Source organism: Rana temporaria, chromosome 2, assembly GCF_905171775.1.
Source record: "Rana temporaria chromosome 2, aRanTem1.1, whole genome shotgun sequence".
NCBI classification, from domain to species: domain Eukaryota; kingdom Metazoa; phylum Chordata; class Amphibia; order Anura; family Ranidae; genus Rana; species Rana temporaria.
Window position 1 is genome coordinate 46,062,520 of NC_053490.1, and position 20,180 is coordinate 46,082,699.

Sequence of the window (20,180 nt, forward strand, 5' to 3'; positions counted from 1 at the left end):
GTAGAAATGATGGGCACTGATAGGCAGCACTGATGGGCCCTGACAGGTGGCACTGATGGGCACTGACAAGCGACTGTGATGGGCACTGATAGGCGGTACTGATTGGCACTGACAGGTGGCACTGATGATGAGGTACTGACAGGTGTTACTGCTGGGCACTGATATGGGCACCGACATCCATTTCTGATGGGGCACTGACTGGCAGCTGATGGGCACCTTTTTGGCAGCTGTAGTGGCACATCTGATGGGGCTGTGTGATAATCAATGTGCTTATTATCAGCACAGACCCCCCCTCTGACAGGGAGAGCTGCTGATCGGCTCTCCCTATCAGTGCGAACCGAGGAATGCCGTCACTTCCTGGTTCACGCGATGATCAGCTGTGATTAGTCACAGCTGATCATGTGGTAAGGAGCCTCTGTCAGAGGTTCCATACCACGATCGGAGATGCAGAGTGTCAGACTGACACACAGCACCTCCGCGGGCACGCGCCGGCATGCTATCCCGCTGGACATCATATGACGCCCGGTCAGGATAACAGAACCACAGCCCGGCCGTCATTCTGCTATGGGCCGGAAGTGGTTAAAGAGTAGTTAAACCCAAAACAAAAATGTAATATTTTACAGACTACCAGCCGTTAGATAAGGTAAGGTGAGTGAAGAAGTTTAGTTTTTTCAGGCTTTATTTTCTTTATTTTCACTTGGTAATCCTGAGAATAACACATTTCCTGTCCCTAGGTGGCTACACTCACTGCTCCACTGTATCTATGGAGGGAGCCATGGTTGCCACGTGGCTGGACTGCAAGCATATTGATCTTTGTTCATCTATTACATAGGGGTGTGGGGATTAGTAGTTAGTATTATATAGGATTTATATAGCGCCAACAGTTTAATCGGCACTTTACAACATAAGGGCAGACATTACAGTCACAATTTAATTTAATACAGGAGGAATCTGTTATTAGGTGGAGGCATGATAGGCTTCTCTGAAGAGAAGGGTTTTCAGAGATAATCTAATAGTGGACAGACTAGGATAGGGGTCCTCAAACTATGGCCCTCCAGTTGTTCAGGAACTAGAATTCCCATCATGCTCAGTCATTTCTGTGAATGTCAGGCCCCCGTACACACATCCGAGGAACTCGACGTGCCAAACACATCAAGTTCCTCGTCGAGTTCAGTGTGGAAGCTGCCGAGGATCTCGGCGGGCCGACTTTCCTCATTGAACAACGAGGAAATACAGAACATGTTCTCTTTTCGGCCCGTTCCTCGTCGGCTTCCTCGCTGAAAAGTGTACACACGACCGAGTTTCTCGGCAGAATCCAGCTCCGACCGAGTTTCTGGCTGAATTCTGCCGAGAAACTCGGTCGTGTGTACGGGGCCTCAGAGTTTTACAATGCCTCGTGGGATGTGCAGTTCCGCAACATCTGGAGGGCCATAGTTTGAAGATCCCTGGACTAGGAGATAGTTGTACAGATTGGGGTAGGGAGTTCCAGAGGATGGGAGAGGCTCAGGAGAAGTCCTGGAGATGACATGGGAGCTAGACTTTAAACAAAAAGATAACATTGCTTTTGCTTTCTGTTTGTCTCACAAGAAGTGACAAGGACACAGCTTTTCTGAAAAGATCAACGGGTAAGTTCTGTTCTTGCTCAAAAATGTCTTACACTAAAAATTGAAAATGAATACAGACACCGCATCTAAGGCCCCTTTTACATGGGCCGGATCAGTTTTTCTTAGCAGGGGTGTGGTCCATTGAGCTAAGCAGATTGGGAGGATGACAGGTGTCCGTTCTGGACACAGCCCGCTCTGCTCTATGGGCGGTCAGATGTAAACGAACCAGCTGTCCGTTTATGCCATCTGTGTCCTCTCAATTCCAAAAACAGGACGTGAGAAGAAAATCCCCCAAAGTGAAGGAACTCCTGGTTGTCAAGTGTCCCAAGTGGAAGATTTCCCCTCTTCCTGTTCTGGTGACAACTTAAATTTGGGATTTTTTTTTCTTTGAATCTCAAAGAAACGCTAAACAGGGCAATTAGAAAGAGTGAATAAAACAAACATAAGTTCGTTTACATCCGCCATTCCATAGAGGAGAATGGAGGGTCCGATCAGGTCTACCTGAAAAACGGACAGACACGCCTGATCGGACTGTGTGAAGGGGGCCCAAGGACTGGAAGCTGCAATATATAAGATTTTTGTTCCTGGGTTTAGTTATGCTTTAAGGATAGTAGGCACATTACTTTTTTAAGCTTACAATGGAATACATTCATTTGAAGCTAGAGGTGCAGTATACATATATAAGTACAGTGGAACCTCGGTTTAAGAGTAACTTGGTTTGAGAGCGTTTTGATTTGCGAGCAACTTTTTTTTTTTTAATTCTGGCTCGGTTTGCGAGTGCTGAGTCACAAGACAAACAGAATTCAAGCTAAATAGGCCTGCAGCACCTCATTTGGCCTGAGGTACGGGGGTGCAGAAGCCGAGCAGAGCCGAAAATAGGCTTGCAGCACCTCATTTGGCCTGAGGTACGGGGGTGCAGAAGCCGAGCAGAGCCGAAAATAGGCTTGCAGTACCTCATTTGGCCTGAGGTAAGGGGGCGCAGGAGCCGAGAAAAGCCGAACATTGGCCTGCAGTACCTCATTTGGCCTGAGGTACGGGGTGCAGGAGCCGAGAAAATAGGCCTGCAGTACCTCATTTGGCCTGAGGTACGGGGGTGCAGAAGCCGAGTAGAGCCGAAAATAGGCATGCAGTGCCTTATTTGGCCTGAGGTAAGGGGGCGCAGGAGCCAAGAAAAGCCAAACATTGGCCTGCAGTACCTCATTTGGCCTGAGGTACGGGGGCGCAGGAAACAAGCCATTTTCGGAGCTCTCTGGCGCCCCCCCACCTATGGCCGCATTCGGTATTGCTCCCCATTGAAGTCAATGCGGAACAAATTATTTTCGTTTCCATTGACTTCAATGGGAAAACTCGCTTTGATATGCGAGTACTTCGGATTACGTGCATACTCCTGAAACGGATTATGCTCGTAATCCGAGGTTCAACTGTAGTACATTTGTCTGTCTTTCATAATTAAAACTCCACGCAGAATAAGATTTCTAAAATATGAAAAATATGTTAATAAGATCTTTTACATCAAGAAGTTCACATTCACACGTGTCTTAAAAAAAATAAAATAAAAATAAATATATATATATATATATATATATATATATATATACATATATAGAGATGTCCAGAGCTCTCAACTGATTTTGAATATTTCTGATTTGGAACAAAGTCCCTCTGTCTCTCTTTCCTCCTCATTTTGGTCTGATCTATATAGTTATATATAAAATGCACTTTTTATCTATCAAAAAGTGTTTCCCAGCGCTAAACCTTTCATCCAATTTCTAAATTGCTGCATTTGTAAATTTCAAAAGCCAATATAAAGAAATAGTAGTGGTAAAAAAAAAAAAAAAAGCAGTTGTGGGTTTAACTAATCTTTTTTTTTTTTTTGTATAATTCTTCTTTAAGGGGGCGTGGCAGGGGGTGTGTCCTATGCCTACATACTTTTGCTAATAGGTGTTCCTATCTCAAAAAGTTGGGAGGTATGGATATCCCCTTCAAAATATATTATTGTTAACTTTAAATCCAGAGAAGAATGTATTCAGAAGACTCCTTATCCCAGTGTTTCAGGCAACAGTAGTCTGAAAAAAAAGACACACAATGATTACTGCAGGTTTCCGGAATACCCTGGTCTATATTATACAGTACCATTAAAGTAGAACTAAAAGCAAACCACTTTTTTATTTTTATTTTGGATAGAGCAAGTGACGGTTATACTAGGGTTGTCCCGATACCACTCTTTTAAGACTGAGTACAAGTACCGATACTTTTTTCCAAGTACTCGCTGATACTGATTACCGATAATTTTTTTTCAATGTCATGTTACAGTTTGAAAGATGGGGACTGATAGGTGGCTGGCACTGAAAGGCGGCACTTATGGGCACTGACTGGTGACTGGCGCTGATGGGCACTAATAGGTGGCACTGACAGGTGGCTGGCACTGACAGGTGGCACTTATGGGCACTGATAGATGGCACTAATAGGTGGCACTTGTGGGCACTGATTGCACTCATAATTGGCACTTGTGGGCACTGATTGCACTCATAGGTGGCACTTGTGGGCACTGATAGATGGCACTGATTGCACTGATAGTAAAATCAGTGCCATCTATCAGTGCCACCTATCAGTGCAATCAGTGCCATCTATCAGTGCCCACAAGTGCCACCTATGAGTGCAATCAGTGCCCACAAGTGCCACCTATTAGTGCCATCTATCAGTGCCCATAAGTGCCAACTGTCAGGTGGCGCTGGTAGATGGCACTGATTGCACTGATAGGTGGCACTTGTGGGCAATGATAGATGACACTGATTGCACTGATAGGTGGCACTTGTGGGCACTGATAGATGGCACTGATTGCACTGTTAGTAAAATCAGTGCCATCTACCAGTGCCACCTAACAGTGCAATCAGTGCCATCTATCAGTGCAATCAGTGTCATCTATCATTGCCCACAAGTGCCACCTATCAGTGCAATCAGTGCCATCTATCATTGCCCACAAGTGCCACCTATCAGTGCAATCAGTGTCATCTATCATTGCCCACAAGTGCCAGCTATCAGTGCAATCAGTGCCATCTACCAGTGCCACCTGATAGGTGGCACTTATGGGCACTGATAGATGGCACTGATTGCACTGATAGGTGGCACTTGTGGGCACTGATAGATGGCACTTGTGGGCACTGATAGATTGCACTGATGGCACTTGTGGGCACTGATAGGTGGCACTTGTGGGCACTGACAGGTGGCTGGCACTGAAATGTTGCAAAAAATGACACAAGATTTATTTAAAAAAAACTATGCTGCAACGCCCATCTTGGTACACCCTGCACTCGGGCTGGGTGTAACAAGATGTCTGCTGCTGCTTACTGCAGCCGAGTGCAGGGTGTACCAAGATGGGCGTAGGGACGTTCACCGGTCACCGATCCTGATCCTGATGCGGCTGCCCTACACCCCTGCCAGCTTACCACTGCAGGTGAGGACTCGCTCTCCGCCCGCATACCGTCCACCGACTCGCTCTCCGCCCGCATACACTCGCTCTCCGCCCGCATACCGTCCACCGACTCGCTCTCCGCCCGCATACACTCGCTCTCCGCATACTGTCCACCGACACAGACTCTGCCCGCCCCCTCTCTAGCCAACTCCGCCTGCACTCTCCATCCACCACTGTCCGCCCTCCCCAGTCACTGACTCCTCCCGCCCTCTCCAGCCACTCTACCCTAAAAAAAAAAAAAGAATAAAAGTATCGGGTGAAGCATCGGGAGCATTTGCGCAAGTACAAGTACTCACGCAAATGCTCGGTATCGGTCCCAATACCGATACTAGTATCGGGACAACCCTAGTTATAACCCCTGTGAATTATTTTGCCATCTGTGTCCTCTCAATTCATGTTTCATGGCCAAAAACCGGAAGTGAGAGAAATTTCTCCAAAGTGAGGGAATTCCTCACTTTGGAGAAACCCGACTAGGTCAGCGCAATATCCAAAATTGCAGCTCTTGTGGGATGTTCCCGGTCTGTAGTAGTCAGGAACTACAAAAAGAGTTCAAGGTAGGAAATCCAGTGAATACACGGCAGAGTCACTGGCGGTCAGGGCTCATTGATGCATTAGGGGAGCCAAGGCTGTCCCATATAGTCTGATCTGTACCTTAAAGGGGTTGTAAAGGTTTGATTTTTATTTTCTAAATAGGTTCCTTTAAGCTAGTGCATTGTTGGTTCAGCTTCCTGAGGAGGAACAGGAAGTGAGAAATTCAGACAAAGAAAACAAAGAAAAAATTTTTTAGAAGGGAAATCGAAGGAAAATGTAAGTGAACCAACAATGCACTAGCTTAAAGGAACCTATTTAGAAAATAAAAAAAATGAACCTTTACAACCCCTTTAAATTACTGAAAGGGTTAATGCTGGGTCCCATAGAAAGGTGTTGGAAACCATAGTGCATTGCAATTTGTTGCATATGGGTAAAGTGACCATATTTTTTAAATTAAATCAGGGGACGTATTTTTTTTTTTTTTACAAGTGGCGGCAATTAGCAACTCTCTGCCTGTCGCCGCCCGCCTGACAGCCTTTCAAGTGTTACTCTCCGGGCCCCGGCTACTACTGGGTGGTGAGCGGAGGAAGATCACTCCACCAGGGATGGCAAGGAGATAAGCAGGCAGGTGGCTGGCCGGGACTTGAGCCAAGGCAGAAGACAATGGGAGTGGAGCTGAATGGGCATGCACCCGAAACTGAAGAAATATTCCCTCCGCTCCGACCAGCACATGATCATCAGAAGGGGGCACAGATAATGGAAAAAATACACCCCTCTAAGCTAGTATGAGCAGCAGGGCGGAGGGTGTAATTCAGAATGTTTTTAATTCTGCACTCACTGTCTTTAAAATTGCCCCAGCCCCTGTTCAAATCCAATCTGGGGACAAAACCGGGGACAGACTCGGTCCGGGGAAGGTGTCCTCAATCCGGGGACTGTCCTAGGAAACCGGGGATGTCTGGTCACCCTACATACAGGGCTGTGTTGCAGAAGACTGGCCAGCCTGCCAATGCTGACCCGTGTCCACAGCCAAAAGCACCTACAAGGGGCACATAAGAACTGGACCATGATAGTGTCTTTGAGGAATTCTCCAGATTTCAATCCAATTGAGCATATGTGTGATGTGCTGGAAAAACAAGTCTGTTCCATGGAGGCCCCACCTCACAACTTACTATAACTTAAAGGATCTGCTACTGATGGTTTGGTGCCAGATACCACAGTGTGCCTTCAGAGGTCTAGAGGAGTCCAGACCTTCAATGGGCTGTTTTGGCAGCAAAAGGGGTACCTACTCAATATAAAGTGGACGGTGATATTATGGTTGGTGGCTATAATGTGATGGCTATCTATGTATTTTCATTTAGTAAAACAGATAAGTGTGAACAGCCCCTAATTCTGCAGGAATGAGCATTACTAAAAGTGACGTACGTTGACCTTCCTTTTCCTCAAGCAGGTGCCGCAGATCACCCCGATGACTCCGTTGATGACTTGTATGAGACATAGGACGGCCTCAATGGCAGAGATTCCCAGCGTAATGGAGAACAAAACAACATTCCACAGCACGACATTCTCTGGTTCCTTGCAGATGCTCCACCTGTCCTGATCCAACAGGTAATTCTCTCTGTGGATCAGAGACAAGTTTGTTCAATGAGTATTTCTAAGCGTCAAGTCAATTCAACCAGTAAACGGATAATCTTAATAAGGCTGGACTTCTTACATCTTTGCCTTTTTGAAATCAATGGAAACACATGAAAATGCATCTTAGCACACGCGTTGAGATGTGTGTCCATGCACGTCATGATGCACATTGACCATTCATAACGCACATAAACACACCATGATGTGTGTCATGCATGTTGATGTGCGTTGTGGTGCATGGTGAGATCTAATACAAAGTGCTTTGCAAGGCACGTTGAAAGTGCATCAGCACGCATTAGCATGAATTTTCATGTGCTTACATTTATTTTGATGGTAATTAAACCAGGGAAATTCAATATGAGTAGTCCCAGCATAAGAAACATTGTAAATGTGGTGAATATAAAAACCCTGCACAATTTACCTTACAGTACATGTGGATTTTCACCAGGAAAGGAAAATTATTGTATTTTTATAAAAGTATTTTATAAAAAAAATAATAAACAATTCCGGCACCTGGACGAAGTCTTCTAAGACGAAACGGCGTAGGGTAGCGGCGTGCTGACGTCTTTAACTGCATACTGTGTCCCGGAGTGAACGGGTTGTGCTAGCCGGCCAGCTAAATTTTCACAAGCAAATTTTATCTACTTTCTTGTAAGTGTGATTTTAATTTTTTATAATAAACTGCTATATGGATTCACACTATGTTAGCTCTTTTCCTTCTCCATATTGGTTTTAAACTACACTAACCATCGGTCCATTGTGGGAGAAATCTCGACTCTTGGATATCCTGCCACACAAGCCCTTGGCTGGGGAGTAAGCCATCTGCTGTCAGAAGATCTTTAGTTGGGATCTTTTCCTCTGGTAAGGGGCAGTGTGTTTGAAAGGTGGAGGTGTTTTATCTATCCGTGCACTATTCTGAGGTCTTCATGCATTGATGTCACCATCCACTTGAAGGAATATGATAATTGACTGTCAGTAATCGTCATCAGATGCACGTTTTCATGCGTTCCAACGATAGACTCAATTTTATTTCACTTTATTTTTCTATTTGTCTAAATACACAACCATTGGGACTGTCTCATTTCACCATTTTGGACAACTCAAATTGTTCCATGTGAATTTATCTTATCTGTATCATATCACCAAGCATCACAGATACAGTATTTGTATGTTTATATTAGTTGTGCAGCTTGTTTTTCATTGCATTAGTTCTTTGTGGGTATCTCACATTTTAAGTTGCTAGCATTTTAATTTTAGGTTCACTTATTAGACAGCGCAGTATCACCACATTTTCCACACACGTAAAACTGCCATTAGGGATGAGCTTTATGTTCGGATCAAACATGAGTTCGACTCGAACATTGGCTGTTCCCCAGTTCGCGGAACAGCGAACAATTTTGGGTGTTTGCAGCAAATTCGAAAAGCCGCAGAACACCCTTTAAAAAAAGTGTATGATAGAAGTCTAAAGTGCTAATTTTAAAGGTTAATATGCAAGTTATTGACATAAAAAGTGTTTGAGGACCTGGGTCCTGCCCCAGGGGACATGTATCAATGCAAAAAAAAGTTTTAACACGGCTGTTTTTTTCGGGGGCAGTGATTTTAATAATGCTTAAAGTGAAAAAACAAAAGTAAAGAGTGAAATATTCCTTTAAATTTCGTACAGGCTTATAGTAAGCCTGTAAAGTAGCGCATGTTTCCTGTGTTTATAACAGTCTCTACACAAAATGAAATTTCTAAAGGAAATAAAGTCATTTAAAACTTCTCGCGGCTATAATGAATTGTCAGGTCCCGGCAATACAGATAAAAGTATTTGAAAGTCATTGAAAAAATGCGTGGGGTTCCACCAAATTCCAGTACCAAGCTCTTCAGGTCTGGTATGGATTTTAAGGGGAACTCTGCACCAAAATAAAAAAAATGCCGTGGGGTTCCCCCCAAAAATCCATACCAGACCCTTAAGCTCTGGTATGGATTTTAAGGGGAACTCTGCACCAAAATAAAAAAAAATGGCGTGGGGTTCCCCCCAAAAATCCATACCAGACCCTTATCCGAGCACGCAACCTGGCAGGCCACAGGAAAAGAGGGGGGGGCGAGAGAGCGTACTGTACCGGGCCACATGCCCTCAACATGGGGAGGATGTCCGCATGTTGATGGTGACAAGGGCCTCATCACCACAACCCTTGCCCGGTGGTTGTGGGGGTCTGTGGGTGGGGGGCTTATCGGAATCTGGAAGCCCCCTTTAACAAAAGGGACCCCCAGATCCCGCCCCCCCCTATGTGAATTGGTAAGGTGTACATTGTACCCCTACCATTTCACAAAAAAAAGTGTCAAAATGTTAAAAAACGTCAGGAGACGGCTTGGGACAAGTCCTTTATTAAAACAATAAATAAAAAAAAAAGATTCCAGCGATGTAATCCATTCTCGATCTCCAGCAATGTAATACATTCTCGATCTCCAGAGATGTAATACATTCTCGATCTCCAGCGATGATCTCCAGCGACCCCCGTACACGTCACTGGGTAACCCCGGCGATTCCCCTTGCGTCTCTGGCCCCACCCTCAGCTATATAAGAGCTTTCAGGCTGGCGGCGAATCATTCATCGGGTGCCTCCGGTGGAGGCAGGATCATATGCGTCGTATCCTCACTGGAGATCATCGCTGGAGACAGAGATAAAAATCACTGCTCCCGAAAAAACGTCAATTTTTAAAACGTTTTTGCATTGATACATGTCCCCTGGGACAGGACTTTTTTTGCCAATAACTTGCATATTAACCTTTAAATTTAGCACTTTTGATTTTTCATGTCCCTTAGACTTGAACAGTGTTCGCGTGTTCGAACAAATTTTTTGCCTGTTCGCATATTCTGCTGCGAACCAAACCAGGGTGTTGAGCTCATCCCTAGCTGCCATGAATTGGCATCAGGACAGGAAAATGATGTTAAGTATTTTCCACTGTCAATCTCTCTGCCAGGACATAAAGGAAATAGTGGATGAGACTCATTAAAAGTGTGACAACACTGGGCCAATTAGCACGGTCACACACGGAGTCCATAGCCCTGTGTAAGCTTTTTTAGCTCCCGGCAGGATAAGTCTAATTTAAGAAGTTCCAATTGGGTCTTAATTACAATGTCAAAACACCTAAAGTAGGATCCATCCATGTTACAACACCAATCAGATTCACACCTCCAGTGCAATATAGCAATTAAAGTGACACTAAACACACACTGCTTAATTTACATTATCCCTTCTATTTATGTATCTGGATGATGGATACTGTAATTATTTTAATATCAAGAATAAAAAAAAAACATTTAAGTACTTTGGGCCAGATCCACAAATATCCGGCGTAACTTAAATCTTCCTATTTAAGTTACACCGCCGCAAAATTTCTACCTAAGTGCCAGATCCACAAAGCACTTACCTTGAAATTTGCGGCGGTGTAACTTAAATGTGTCCGGCGCAAGGCGTGCCGAATCTAATGGGGCGAGTCCCATTTAAATTAGGCGCGCTCCCGCGCCGGACGTACTGCGCATGCTCCATCGGGTAACTTACCCGACGTGCATTGCGCTAACAGACGTCGCTCCGACGTCATTTGCTTAGACGTTAACGTAAATGGCCTCCAGCGCCATTCATGGACGTCTTACGCAAACGACGTAGAGTTTAAAATTTCGACGCGGGAACGATGGCCATACTTAATAGGGCTTAGTCAAATAGGACTTAGCCCTATTTTTACACGGCGTAACTCGACGTAAACGACGTAGATTTAGCGCGACGGGCCCGTCGGAACGTTCGTGGATCGCCGTAAGTGTTCATTTGCATATTCTAGGCCGGCCGCAATGGCCTCGCCACCTAGCGGCCGGCCTAGAATTGCATCCTTAAGATCCGACAGTGTAATTCAATTACACATGTCGATCTTCTGCCTATCTATGGTAAACTGATTCTGTGGATCAGTTCCATAGATAGAAACAGGGATACGACGGCGTATCAGTAGATACACCGGCGTATCCATTTTGTGGATAACCCCCTTTATCCGTAAATGATATACAGCTGTCACATGACCTAGATGTTTCCCAGGGAAACATAAGCAGGAGGAGCTCTAGTCCTCTGCTGCTGGTTACATGTTCCAAATAAAAAATAAAAATAAACGCCTTTGGAATACCGAGTAAAAATAAATAATCAATATCAATAAACTGTTTTCAATTGTCATACAAATATGTATTTAAAATCAAATCTTTGGGCCAGATCCACAAAAACCTGACGTAACTTAAAAAATCCAATTTAAGTTACACTGGCTTAAAGTTTCTACCTAAGCGCCCGATCCACAAAGCACTTATCTAGAAATTTCAGGCTGTGTAACTAAAATTCCGCCGGCGCAAGGCGTTCCTATTCAAATGGGGCGAGTCCCATTTAAATGAGGCGCGCTCCCGCGCCGGCCGTACTGCGCATGCGCGTCGGCCGTACTGCGCATGCGCGAAGTTACGTTACGCCGAGTTTTGAGGATCGCGACGGCTTAAAGTTGCGTCGGGGAAAAAAAAAATGACAGCGGCATGCATTCCTGAGGGAGAACTCCATGCCAATTTTCAAAGAAAAAACCGGCATGGGTTCCCCCCCCAGGAGCATACCAGGTCCTTAGGTCTGGTATGGGTTGTAAGGAGACCCCCCCACGCCGAAAAATTGACGTAGGGGGTCCCCCTACAATCCATACCAGACCCGTATCCAAAGCACGCTACCCGGCCAGCCAGGAAGGGAGTGGGGACGAGCGAGCGCCCCCCCCCCTCCTGAGCCGTGCCAGGCCGCGTGCCCTCAACATGGGGGGGTTGGGTGCTCTGGGGCAGGGGGGCGCACTGCGGGCCCCCCCACCCCAGAGCACCCTGTCCCCATGTTGATGAGGACAGGACCTCTTCCCGACAACCCTTGCCATTGGTTGTCGGGGTCTGCGGGCGGGGGCTTATCGGAATCTGGGAGTCCCCTCAAATAAGGGGGCCCCCAGATACCGGCCCCCCACCCTAAGTGAATGGATATGGGGTACATCGTACCCCTATCCATTCACCTGGAGGCAAAAAGTAAAAGTTAATAAACACACAACACAAGGCTTTTTAAAATATTTTATTATTCTGCTCCGGACGCCCCCCCTGTCTTCGTTATTAGCTCAATTACCAGGGGGGGCTTCTTCTTCCACTCTCCGGGGGTCTTCTCCGCTCTCCGGGGGTCTTCCGCTCTCCGGGGGGGGCTTCTCCGGACTCCGGGGGGGCTTCTCCGGACTCCGGGGGGCTTCTTCCATCTTCTCCCCTCTTCCGCTCTTGACTCGGCGAACCCCGGTTCTTCTGCAGCTCTCCGGTGCCTTCTTCTTCAGCGCTGGCTGCCTGCTATGTTTGTGTGTTAGCTCGATTTCAAACAGGCAGCCGGCGCGGTCTTCTGTGGCGTCATCTTCTCTTCTGGTCTTCTGTTCTTCCGATGTTGTCTCGTCGCCTGTTGTCGCTGTAATGATGGAAGCGCGCCTTGCATCACATTTATATAGGCATCACCGTCCCATCATGCTCCGGTAGGTACCCACGTGGTGGGTGCACGTGGGTAGGCACCCACCACGTGGGTACCTACCGGAGCATGATGGGACGGTGATGCCTATATAAATGGGCTGCAAGGCGCGCTTCCATCATTACAGCGACAACAGGCGACGAGGCAACATCGGAAGAACAGAAGACCAGAAGACCCTGACGCCACAGAAGACCGCGCCGGCTGCCTGTTTGAAATCGAGCTAACACACAAACATAGCAGGCAGCCAGCGCTGAAGGAGAAGGCACCGGAGAGCTGCAGAAGAACCGGGGTTCGTCGAGTCAAGAGCGGAAGAGGGGAGAAGATGGAAGAAGCCCCCCGGAGTCCGGAGAAGCCCCCCCGGAGTCCGGAGAAGCCCCCCCCGGAGAGCGGAAGACCCCCGGAGAGCGGAGAAGACCCCCGAAAAGTGGAAGAAGAAGCCCCCCCTGGAAATAGAGCTAATAACGAAGACAGGGGGGGCGTCCGGAGCAGAATAATAAAATATTTTAAAAAGCCTTGTGTTGTGTGTTTATTAACTTTTACTTTTTGCCTCCAGGTGAATGGATAGGGGTACGATGTACCCCATATCCATTCACTTAGGGTGGGGGGCCGGTATCTGGGGGCCCCCTTATTTGAGGGGACTCCCAGATTCCGATAAGCCCCCGCCCGCAGACCCCGACAACCAATGGCAAGGGTTGTCGGGAAGAGGTCCTGTCCTCATCAACATGGGGACAGGGTGCTCTGGGGTGGGGGGGCCCGCAGTGCGCCCCCCTGCCCCAGAGCACCCAACCCCCCCATGTTGAGGGCACGCGGCCTGGCACGGCTCAGGAGGGGGGGGGGCGCTCGCTCGTCCCCACTCCCTTCCTGGCTGGCCGGGTAGCGTGCTTTGGATACGGGTCTGGTATGGATTGTAGGGGGACCCCCTACGTCAATTTTTCGGCGTAGGGGGGTCTCCTTACAACCCATACCAGACCTAAGGGCCTGGTATGCTCCTGGGGGGGAACCCATGCCGGTTTTGTTTTTTACAAATTGACGTGGAGTTCTCCCTCGGGAAAGCATACCAAATGCCGTCGCTGCAATGGGCCTTTACAAGGTGTGACTAACTTTACACTTTGTAAAACGAGCCCTAATTTTACACTTGCAAAATAACACTTACGGCGCAAAAAAGAAGCTAGAAAGCTTTGTGGATCGCCTTAAGTGCTAATTTGCATACTAGCAACGGCATTTCGACTCGAAATGCCCCCAGCGGCGGATGCGGTACTGCATCCTAAAATTAGGCAGTGTAAATCAATTACACATGCCGGATCTTCTGTGTAACTTTGGAAAAAGCCTTTTGAGGATCGTTTCCAAAGTTACACACAGACTGAACAGCACTTAAGTCGGAGTATCTCTTTTGAGGATCTGGCCCTTTATTCTTTTTTGGTAATAACATGGTGTAGGAGGATTTCTGCCAGTCACAGGCTGTGTCACCCACCTCCAGCCTGTATCTTAGAATAAGAGGGAGGTGAAGCCTCCATTAATCTACATGTAATATACCAACCCCATTGTGTTTAGCTGGCTAGTGGGCATAGAGGAGGAAGGAGGGTGTGGGCTGTCATTTACCACTGTGTATACACCCACATGTGTGACTGTACAGTCACTTAGATGTGATAGGGCAGAAATACTCAGCATAGAAGCTCACTGAAAACTCAGCATGGCGGCAAAGTCCCTAGCTGAAATGGGGACATGAACAGACGGTGGAGGTAGAGAGCTGCAGGATCAACCAGGTCTTTTGCTGAATATAGAAAACGAATTTCATAGTGACTGAGTGAGTATGAGCAGTATACCACACAATTTATTAATAGTTTTTTATGCTGTGGGTTTAGTGACACTTTAAAAGCTGAAAATCTAAATCTAATTAGGTGCCCTGTGGCAATACAGATATTTCATATATTTTAAACAGTTTGAAAAATAAGACCTGTAACAGCGTCACCTGGCTAAAGAGTCAGTCCACCTAAAACCGACATACTAGTTGTTGAAAAGCTGTTGGACGGTGAAGACCTTTATCCCTCATGGATTCTGCTGGTAAGATCTTTGCGCTTGATTACTTGGGACTGCACAACTAAGGTTGCCATTGTGAGGGATTAACACCATCTTGTTTTATTTGTACAGTGGAACCTCGGTTTACGAGTAACACGGTTAGCGAGCATTTTGAAAGACGAGCAACTTTTTCTTAAATTCTGACTCGGTTTACGAGTGTTGTCTTGCAAAACGAGCAGAATTCAAGCTAATGGGGTGTGCAGTACCGCATTTGGCCAGCGGTGCGTGGGCGCCGGTGACACTCGGAACCATTCAGAAATACTCAGTTCCTGAGTGTTTCCAAGCCTTTCCAAGGGTTTCCGAGATCAGCCGACCTGTCCCCGAGTACTTCCGAGGCTCTCTGCGGCCCCCCACCTCTGGCCACATGTGTTATTGCATGCCATAGAAGTCAATGCGGAACAAATTATCTTATTATATTCTAATTAGATTCTCCTGGAACGGATTATGCTCGTATTCCAAGGTTCCACTGTATTCATATTATGGAGAATGCAACCGGAGCAGCTGAATGAAAGGTGGATGGGAACACCCTAACCTCCCAAGATTTCTGAAAAAACCTAAAGGATAAAAACATTTAATATGGTATTGTGTGCCTATTGTGAGTAGCTGAACTAAGTGCTGGGTCATTTCTGTATTGTTTAACCACTTAAGGACCGCCTCATGTAAATATACGTCAGCAGAATGGCACGGACAGGCACATGCACGTACCTGTACGTCCTCTGCTTGACGTGGGTGGGGGGTCCGATCGGGACCCCCCCCCCCCCCGGTACATGCAGCGGTCGGTAAGCCTCGGGGAGCGATCCGGGACGACGGCACGGCTATTCGTTTATAGCCGCCCCGTCGCGATCGCTCCCCGGAGCTGAAGAACGGGGCTTCCCCGTGCTTCACTGTGGCGGCGCATCGATCGAGTGATCCCTTTTATTAGGGAGACTCGATCGATGATGTCAGTCCTACAGCCACACCCCCCATAAGTTGTAAACACACACCAAGTGAACACTAAATGTTACAGCGCCCCCTGTGTTTAACTCCCAAACTGCAACTGTCATTTTCACAATAAACAATGCAATTTAAATGCATTTTTTGCTGTGAAAATGACAATGGTCCCAAAAATGTGTCAAAATTGTCCGAAGTGTCCGCCATAATGTCGCAGTCACGAAAAAAATCGCTGATCGCCGCCATTAGTAGTAAAAAAAATAAAAAAAATAAAAATGCAATAAAACTATCCGCTATTTTGTAAACGCTATAAATTTTGCGCAAACCAACCGATAAACGATTATTGCGATTTTTTTAACCAAAAATAGGTAGAAGAATACGTATCGGCCTAAACTGAGGGGAAAAAAAATGTATATATGTTTTTGGGGGATATTTATTATAGCAAAAAGTAAAAAATATTGCATTTTTTTCAAAATTGTCGCTCTATTTTTGTTTATAGCGCAAAAACTAAAAACCGCAGATGTGATCAAATACCACCAAAAGAAAGCTCTATTTGTGGGGAAAAAAGGACGCCAATTTTGTTTGCGAAACACGTCGCACGACCGCGCAATTGTCTGTTAAAGCGACGCAGTCCCGAACTGTAAAAACACCTTGGGTCTTTAGGCAGCATATTGGTCCGGGGCTTAAGTGGTTAATGCAGTGGTCTACAAACTGTGGCCCATGGGTCAGATGCAGCCCTTTCCTAGCATTTATCTGACCCTTGGGGCATTGTTTCCTCCACTCATATGAGGCACAATTCCTCCCACTGATACCAACAGTGGGAGACTATTCTTCCTACTGATACCAATAGCGGGGTACTATTCCTTCCACTGACACCAACCATGGGGTCCTTATCCTCCCACTGGCACCAAGGATAGAGCATAAATCCTTCCACTGCCATCAACGATGGGGTACTATACCTTCCAATGATACCAATGATGGGGCACTATTCCTCTTCCTACTGTTCACAGATGATGTCATTTTCTTACTCCCACTGACCACCAATCCTGAGACACTGTCTACTCCTAAGGATATTGGGGCAAATTCTAATCCCACCAGCCACAGTCCGGCCCTCTAAGATCTGAAGGACCTTAACTGGCCCTTTATTTTGAAAGTTTGGAAACTGGTTTAATGAATTTCCCTACCCATGTGCACCTCATTTTTGCTAGTTATTAATTAATCTGATCAACTGTCGTTTCTTTTGATTTTCTTGAACAGAGCTGGAACTTTCAGCAGATAGACCAGAGATATAAGAAGCCAGGGTTGACGGGTTCTATCCACTGTGCTACTTACTCATTGGTGTCATTCCTGAATGGGTATATGTAATCTCCATCTCCTGTGTCACACAGAGGACCATTAACCAAACCCATCACTGAGATTATCACGCAGTACACTGATCCCACTGTGCCCAGTGCGGACAGAATGACAGACAGGAACATCTGAAAAAAAGGAGACCTATGTTTACTACAGTAATATTCTGTCATCTTTCGCTTTGTCTTTACATATTTTATTCTTCTATATAGAGCAGTGGTTCTCAACCTGGGGTCGGGACCCCCTCGGGGGTCGAATGATGATTTGCCAGGGGTCACCAAAACCTGGGCTGTTCCTGAAGCTCACACCGATCTCCCAGCCTTTTTGTGGCCACCCAGCAGGGCTATCCCTGGAGCCTGTGGTAGCCCAGCTGGGCTGTTCCTGGAGGCCCCTGCCACCCACTCAGTCTCTTTGCAGGCGCCCATTCAGTTCACGATATGGCTGGGGGCCAAAGACTAGAGGTCAGCTGACTGGTGAGGAATGTGAAGTGGGAGGTGCTGGAGGAGACCCTATCTCCTGATTTCGGCATAGGTGTCACTGCTACGAGACACCACAAAGTCGGAGACACAGTGAAGCCGGAGACACAGTGAGTTACATGTGATTATAGTTGCCATTAAAAGGACTCCTTTAGGTAGCGCTATCTGTCTGTGTTTTAGGGGCGAAAAATACTTGTCTTGCCTTGGGTGCTGACAACCCACGCTACGAAAATAATTTTACTGTTAGGGGTCCCCACAACTTGGGAAATTGTATCAAGGGGTCACGGCACTAGAAGGTTGAGAACCACTGATATAGAGCCAACAACACATGCAGGTCTGTGCAGATCTATTACCATTCAGTCTAGCGTTTTCCATAACTCTATGTGGTCTCCTACACCAAAAAGACGTCATAAGAACCCTGCACTATGGTAACCATTTCAGTCACTTCTTTGTTCGTAAGATGTGAAATTATTATCATGATGCTTTACAGTATCATTGCCATACAGAGATCTAGGTTAAATCTAGGTTGAAGTTTAGGTATGGCAATTTCTACATTGTAGACTAATGTAAGTACTGTACGTGCCATACCTGTAGGATCCTTTTGGAAGTTGGGTGGTTGGCACTGATATTATGGTGATCTCCAATTCTCCATTAGTTTCTAGATCCCGTACTGAGCAGCTGCCCTGCTGCTTTGTGAACATAGGAGGCTGCTTACTCAGTGCAGGCGCCATTCAGGAAGCACTTTTTCTTAAAGAATTCAAAGCCTTCTCTGATGGGATGAGTTGGAGCGGCGGGGCAGTGAAGTCACAATCTCTACCTTGTCCAATCAGACAACACTTTGCATTCATTGAAAAAATGCAAAGTGTTCTCTGAATGGCACAAGAGCCGAGCAAGGGATTTCTTGTGCTCAGTTAGCTGCTCAGCAGGAGACCCAGAAGCTAGTGAAAATCACTTTTGTAGCGGTGCCAACTACAGTCATTTCCAGCTTTCATAGAGATCCTACAGGTATGGCACATACTGTACATACATAAACAACATTTATATCTTATTTTTTCACACAAATATAGCTTTCTTTTGGTCACCATTGTTTTATTTATTTATTATATAAACAAAAAAGAATGACACACTTTACACATTAACCTTCTCACTACCGGCCGTCATCAATTGACGGCGGCACGATACCTCTCTTGTTCTGAGAGGACGTCATATGACGTCCTCGTCTTTCAGAGCCACTAGGGGGCGTTGCGCCCCCGCCGCGTTACTGGGAACCCGATGCGCGGGCACCCGCAATTGCCCAGTAACTGAGCAGGACCGTGGATCTCTGTGTGTAAACACAGAGATCCACGTCCTGTCAGGGAGAGGAGACCGATGCTGTGTCCCTTTTACATAGGGACACAGATTGGTCACCTCCCCCAGTCAGTCCCCTTCCCCCACAGTTAGAAACACTATGCAGGGTACACATTTAACCCCTTCCTCGCCCCCTAGTGTTAACCCTCTTCCCTGCCAGTCACATTTATACAGTAATCAGTGCATATTTATAGCACTGATCGCTGTATAAATGTGAATGGTCCCAAAAATGTGTCAAAAGTGTCCGATGTGTCCGCCATAATGTCGCAGTCCCAATAAAAATCGCAGATCGCCGCCATTACTAGTTAAAAAAAAAAATAATAATAAAAAATCATAATTATGTCCCCTATTTGGTTTTGCGCGAACCAGTCACTATACGCTTATTGCGATTTTTTTTTTTTACCAAAAATATGTAGAAGAATGCGTATGGGCCTAAACTGAGAAAAAAAATTTTTATTTTTTTTTTAAATTGGGATATTTATTATAGCAAAAAGTAAAAAATATTGGGCCAGATCCACAAAGAAGTTACGTCGGCGTATCTATTGATACGCCGCGTAACTTCTAGAATGCTCAAAAATCCACAAAACAAGATACGCCTGAAGCTGGGCTAGATCCGACTGACGTACGTCTTAGTACGCCGTCGGATCTAAGGTGAATATTTACGCTGGCCACTAGGGGGCGCTTCCGTTGATTTCCGCTTCGAGTATGCAAATTAGCTAGATACGCCAATCCACAAACGTACGTCCGTCAGGCGCATTTTTTTACGTCGTTTACGTAAGGCTTTTTTCGGCGTAACATTACCCCTGCTCTATGAGGCATACGCAATGTTAAGTATGGACGTCGGGCCAGCGTCAAATTTTCCGTCGTTTACGTTGTTTGCATAAAACGTTCGCGAATAGGGCTTTGCGTAGAATTACGTTCACGTCTAAAGCATTGGCTTGTTGCGGGTTAATTTGGAGCATGCGCACTGGGATACCCCCACGGACGGCGCATGCTCCGTTCAGAAAAAACTTCATTTACGTGGGGTCAAGACGTATTAGTAATAAAACACGCCCACAACTTAGTCATTTGAATTGCGCGCCCTTACGCTGACACATTTACACTACGCCGCCGTAACTAACGGCGCAAATTCTTTGTGGATACGGAAAATACTACGGTGGCGTAGTGTATCGGAGATACGCTACGCCGGACTTAAAAATTCGCCGAGGTACATGGATCTGGCCCATTGTGTT

The 20,180-nt window shown here is 46.2% G+C and overlaps 1 protein-coding gene across 1 annotated transcript in view; it reads right to left on the minus strand.

The window, feature by feature from the left end:
- Positions 1 to 3,502: 3,502 nt before the first annotated feature.
- The window catches only part of LOC120928992 (transmembrane 4 L6 family member 1-like), a 33,749-nt gene continuing 17,071 nt past the window's right edge, over positions 3,503 to 20,180 (minus strand). The window contains exons 4-6 of the mRNA XM_040340155.1: positions 17,108 to 17,253; positions 7,030 to 7,222; positions 3,503 to 3,670 (exon numbers count right to left, since the gene is read on the minus strand). Coding sequence (XP_040196089.1) covers positions 3,656 to 3,670; positions 7,030 to 7,222; positions 17,108 to 17,253 — 354 coding nt within the window. The 3' untranslated portion in view covers positions 3,503 to 3,655. The remainder of the gene's footprint in view (positions 3,671 to 7,029; positions 7,223 to 17,107; positions 17,254 to 20,180) is intronic.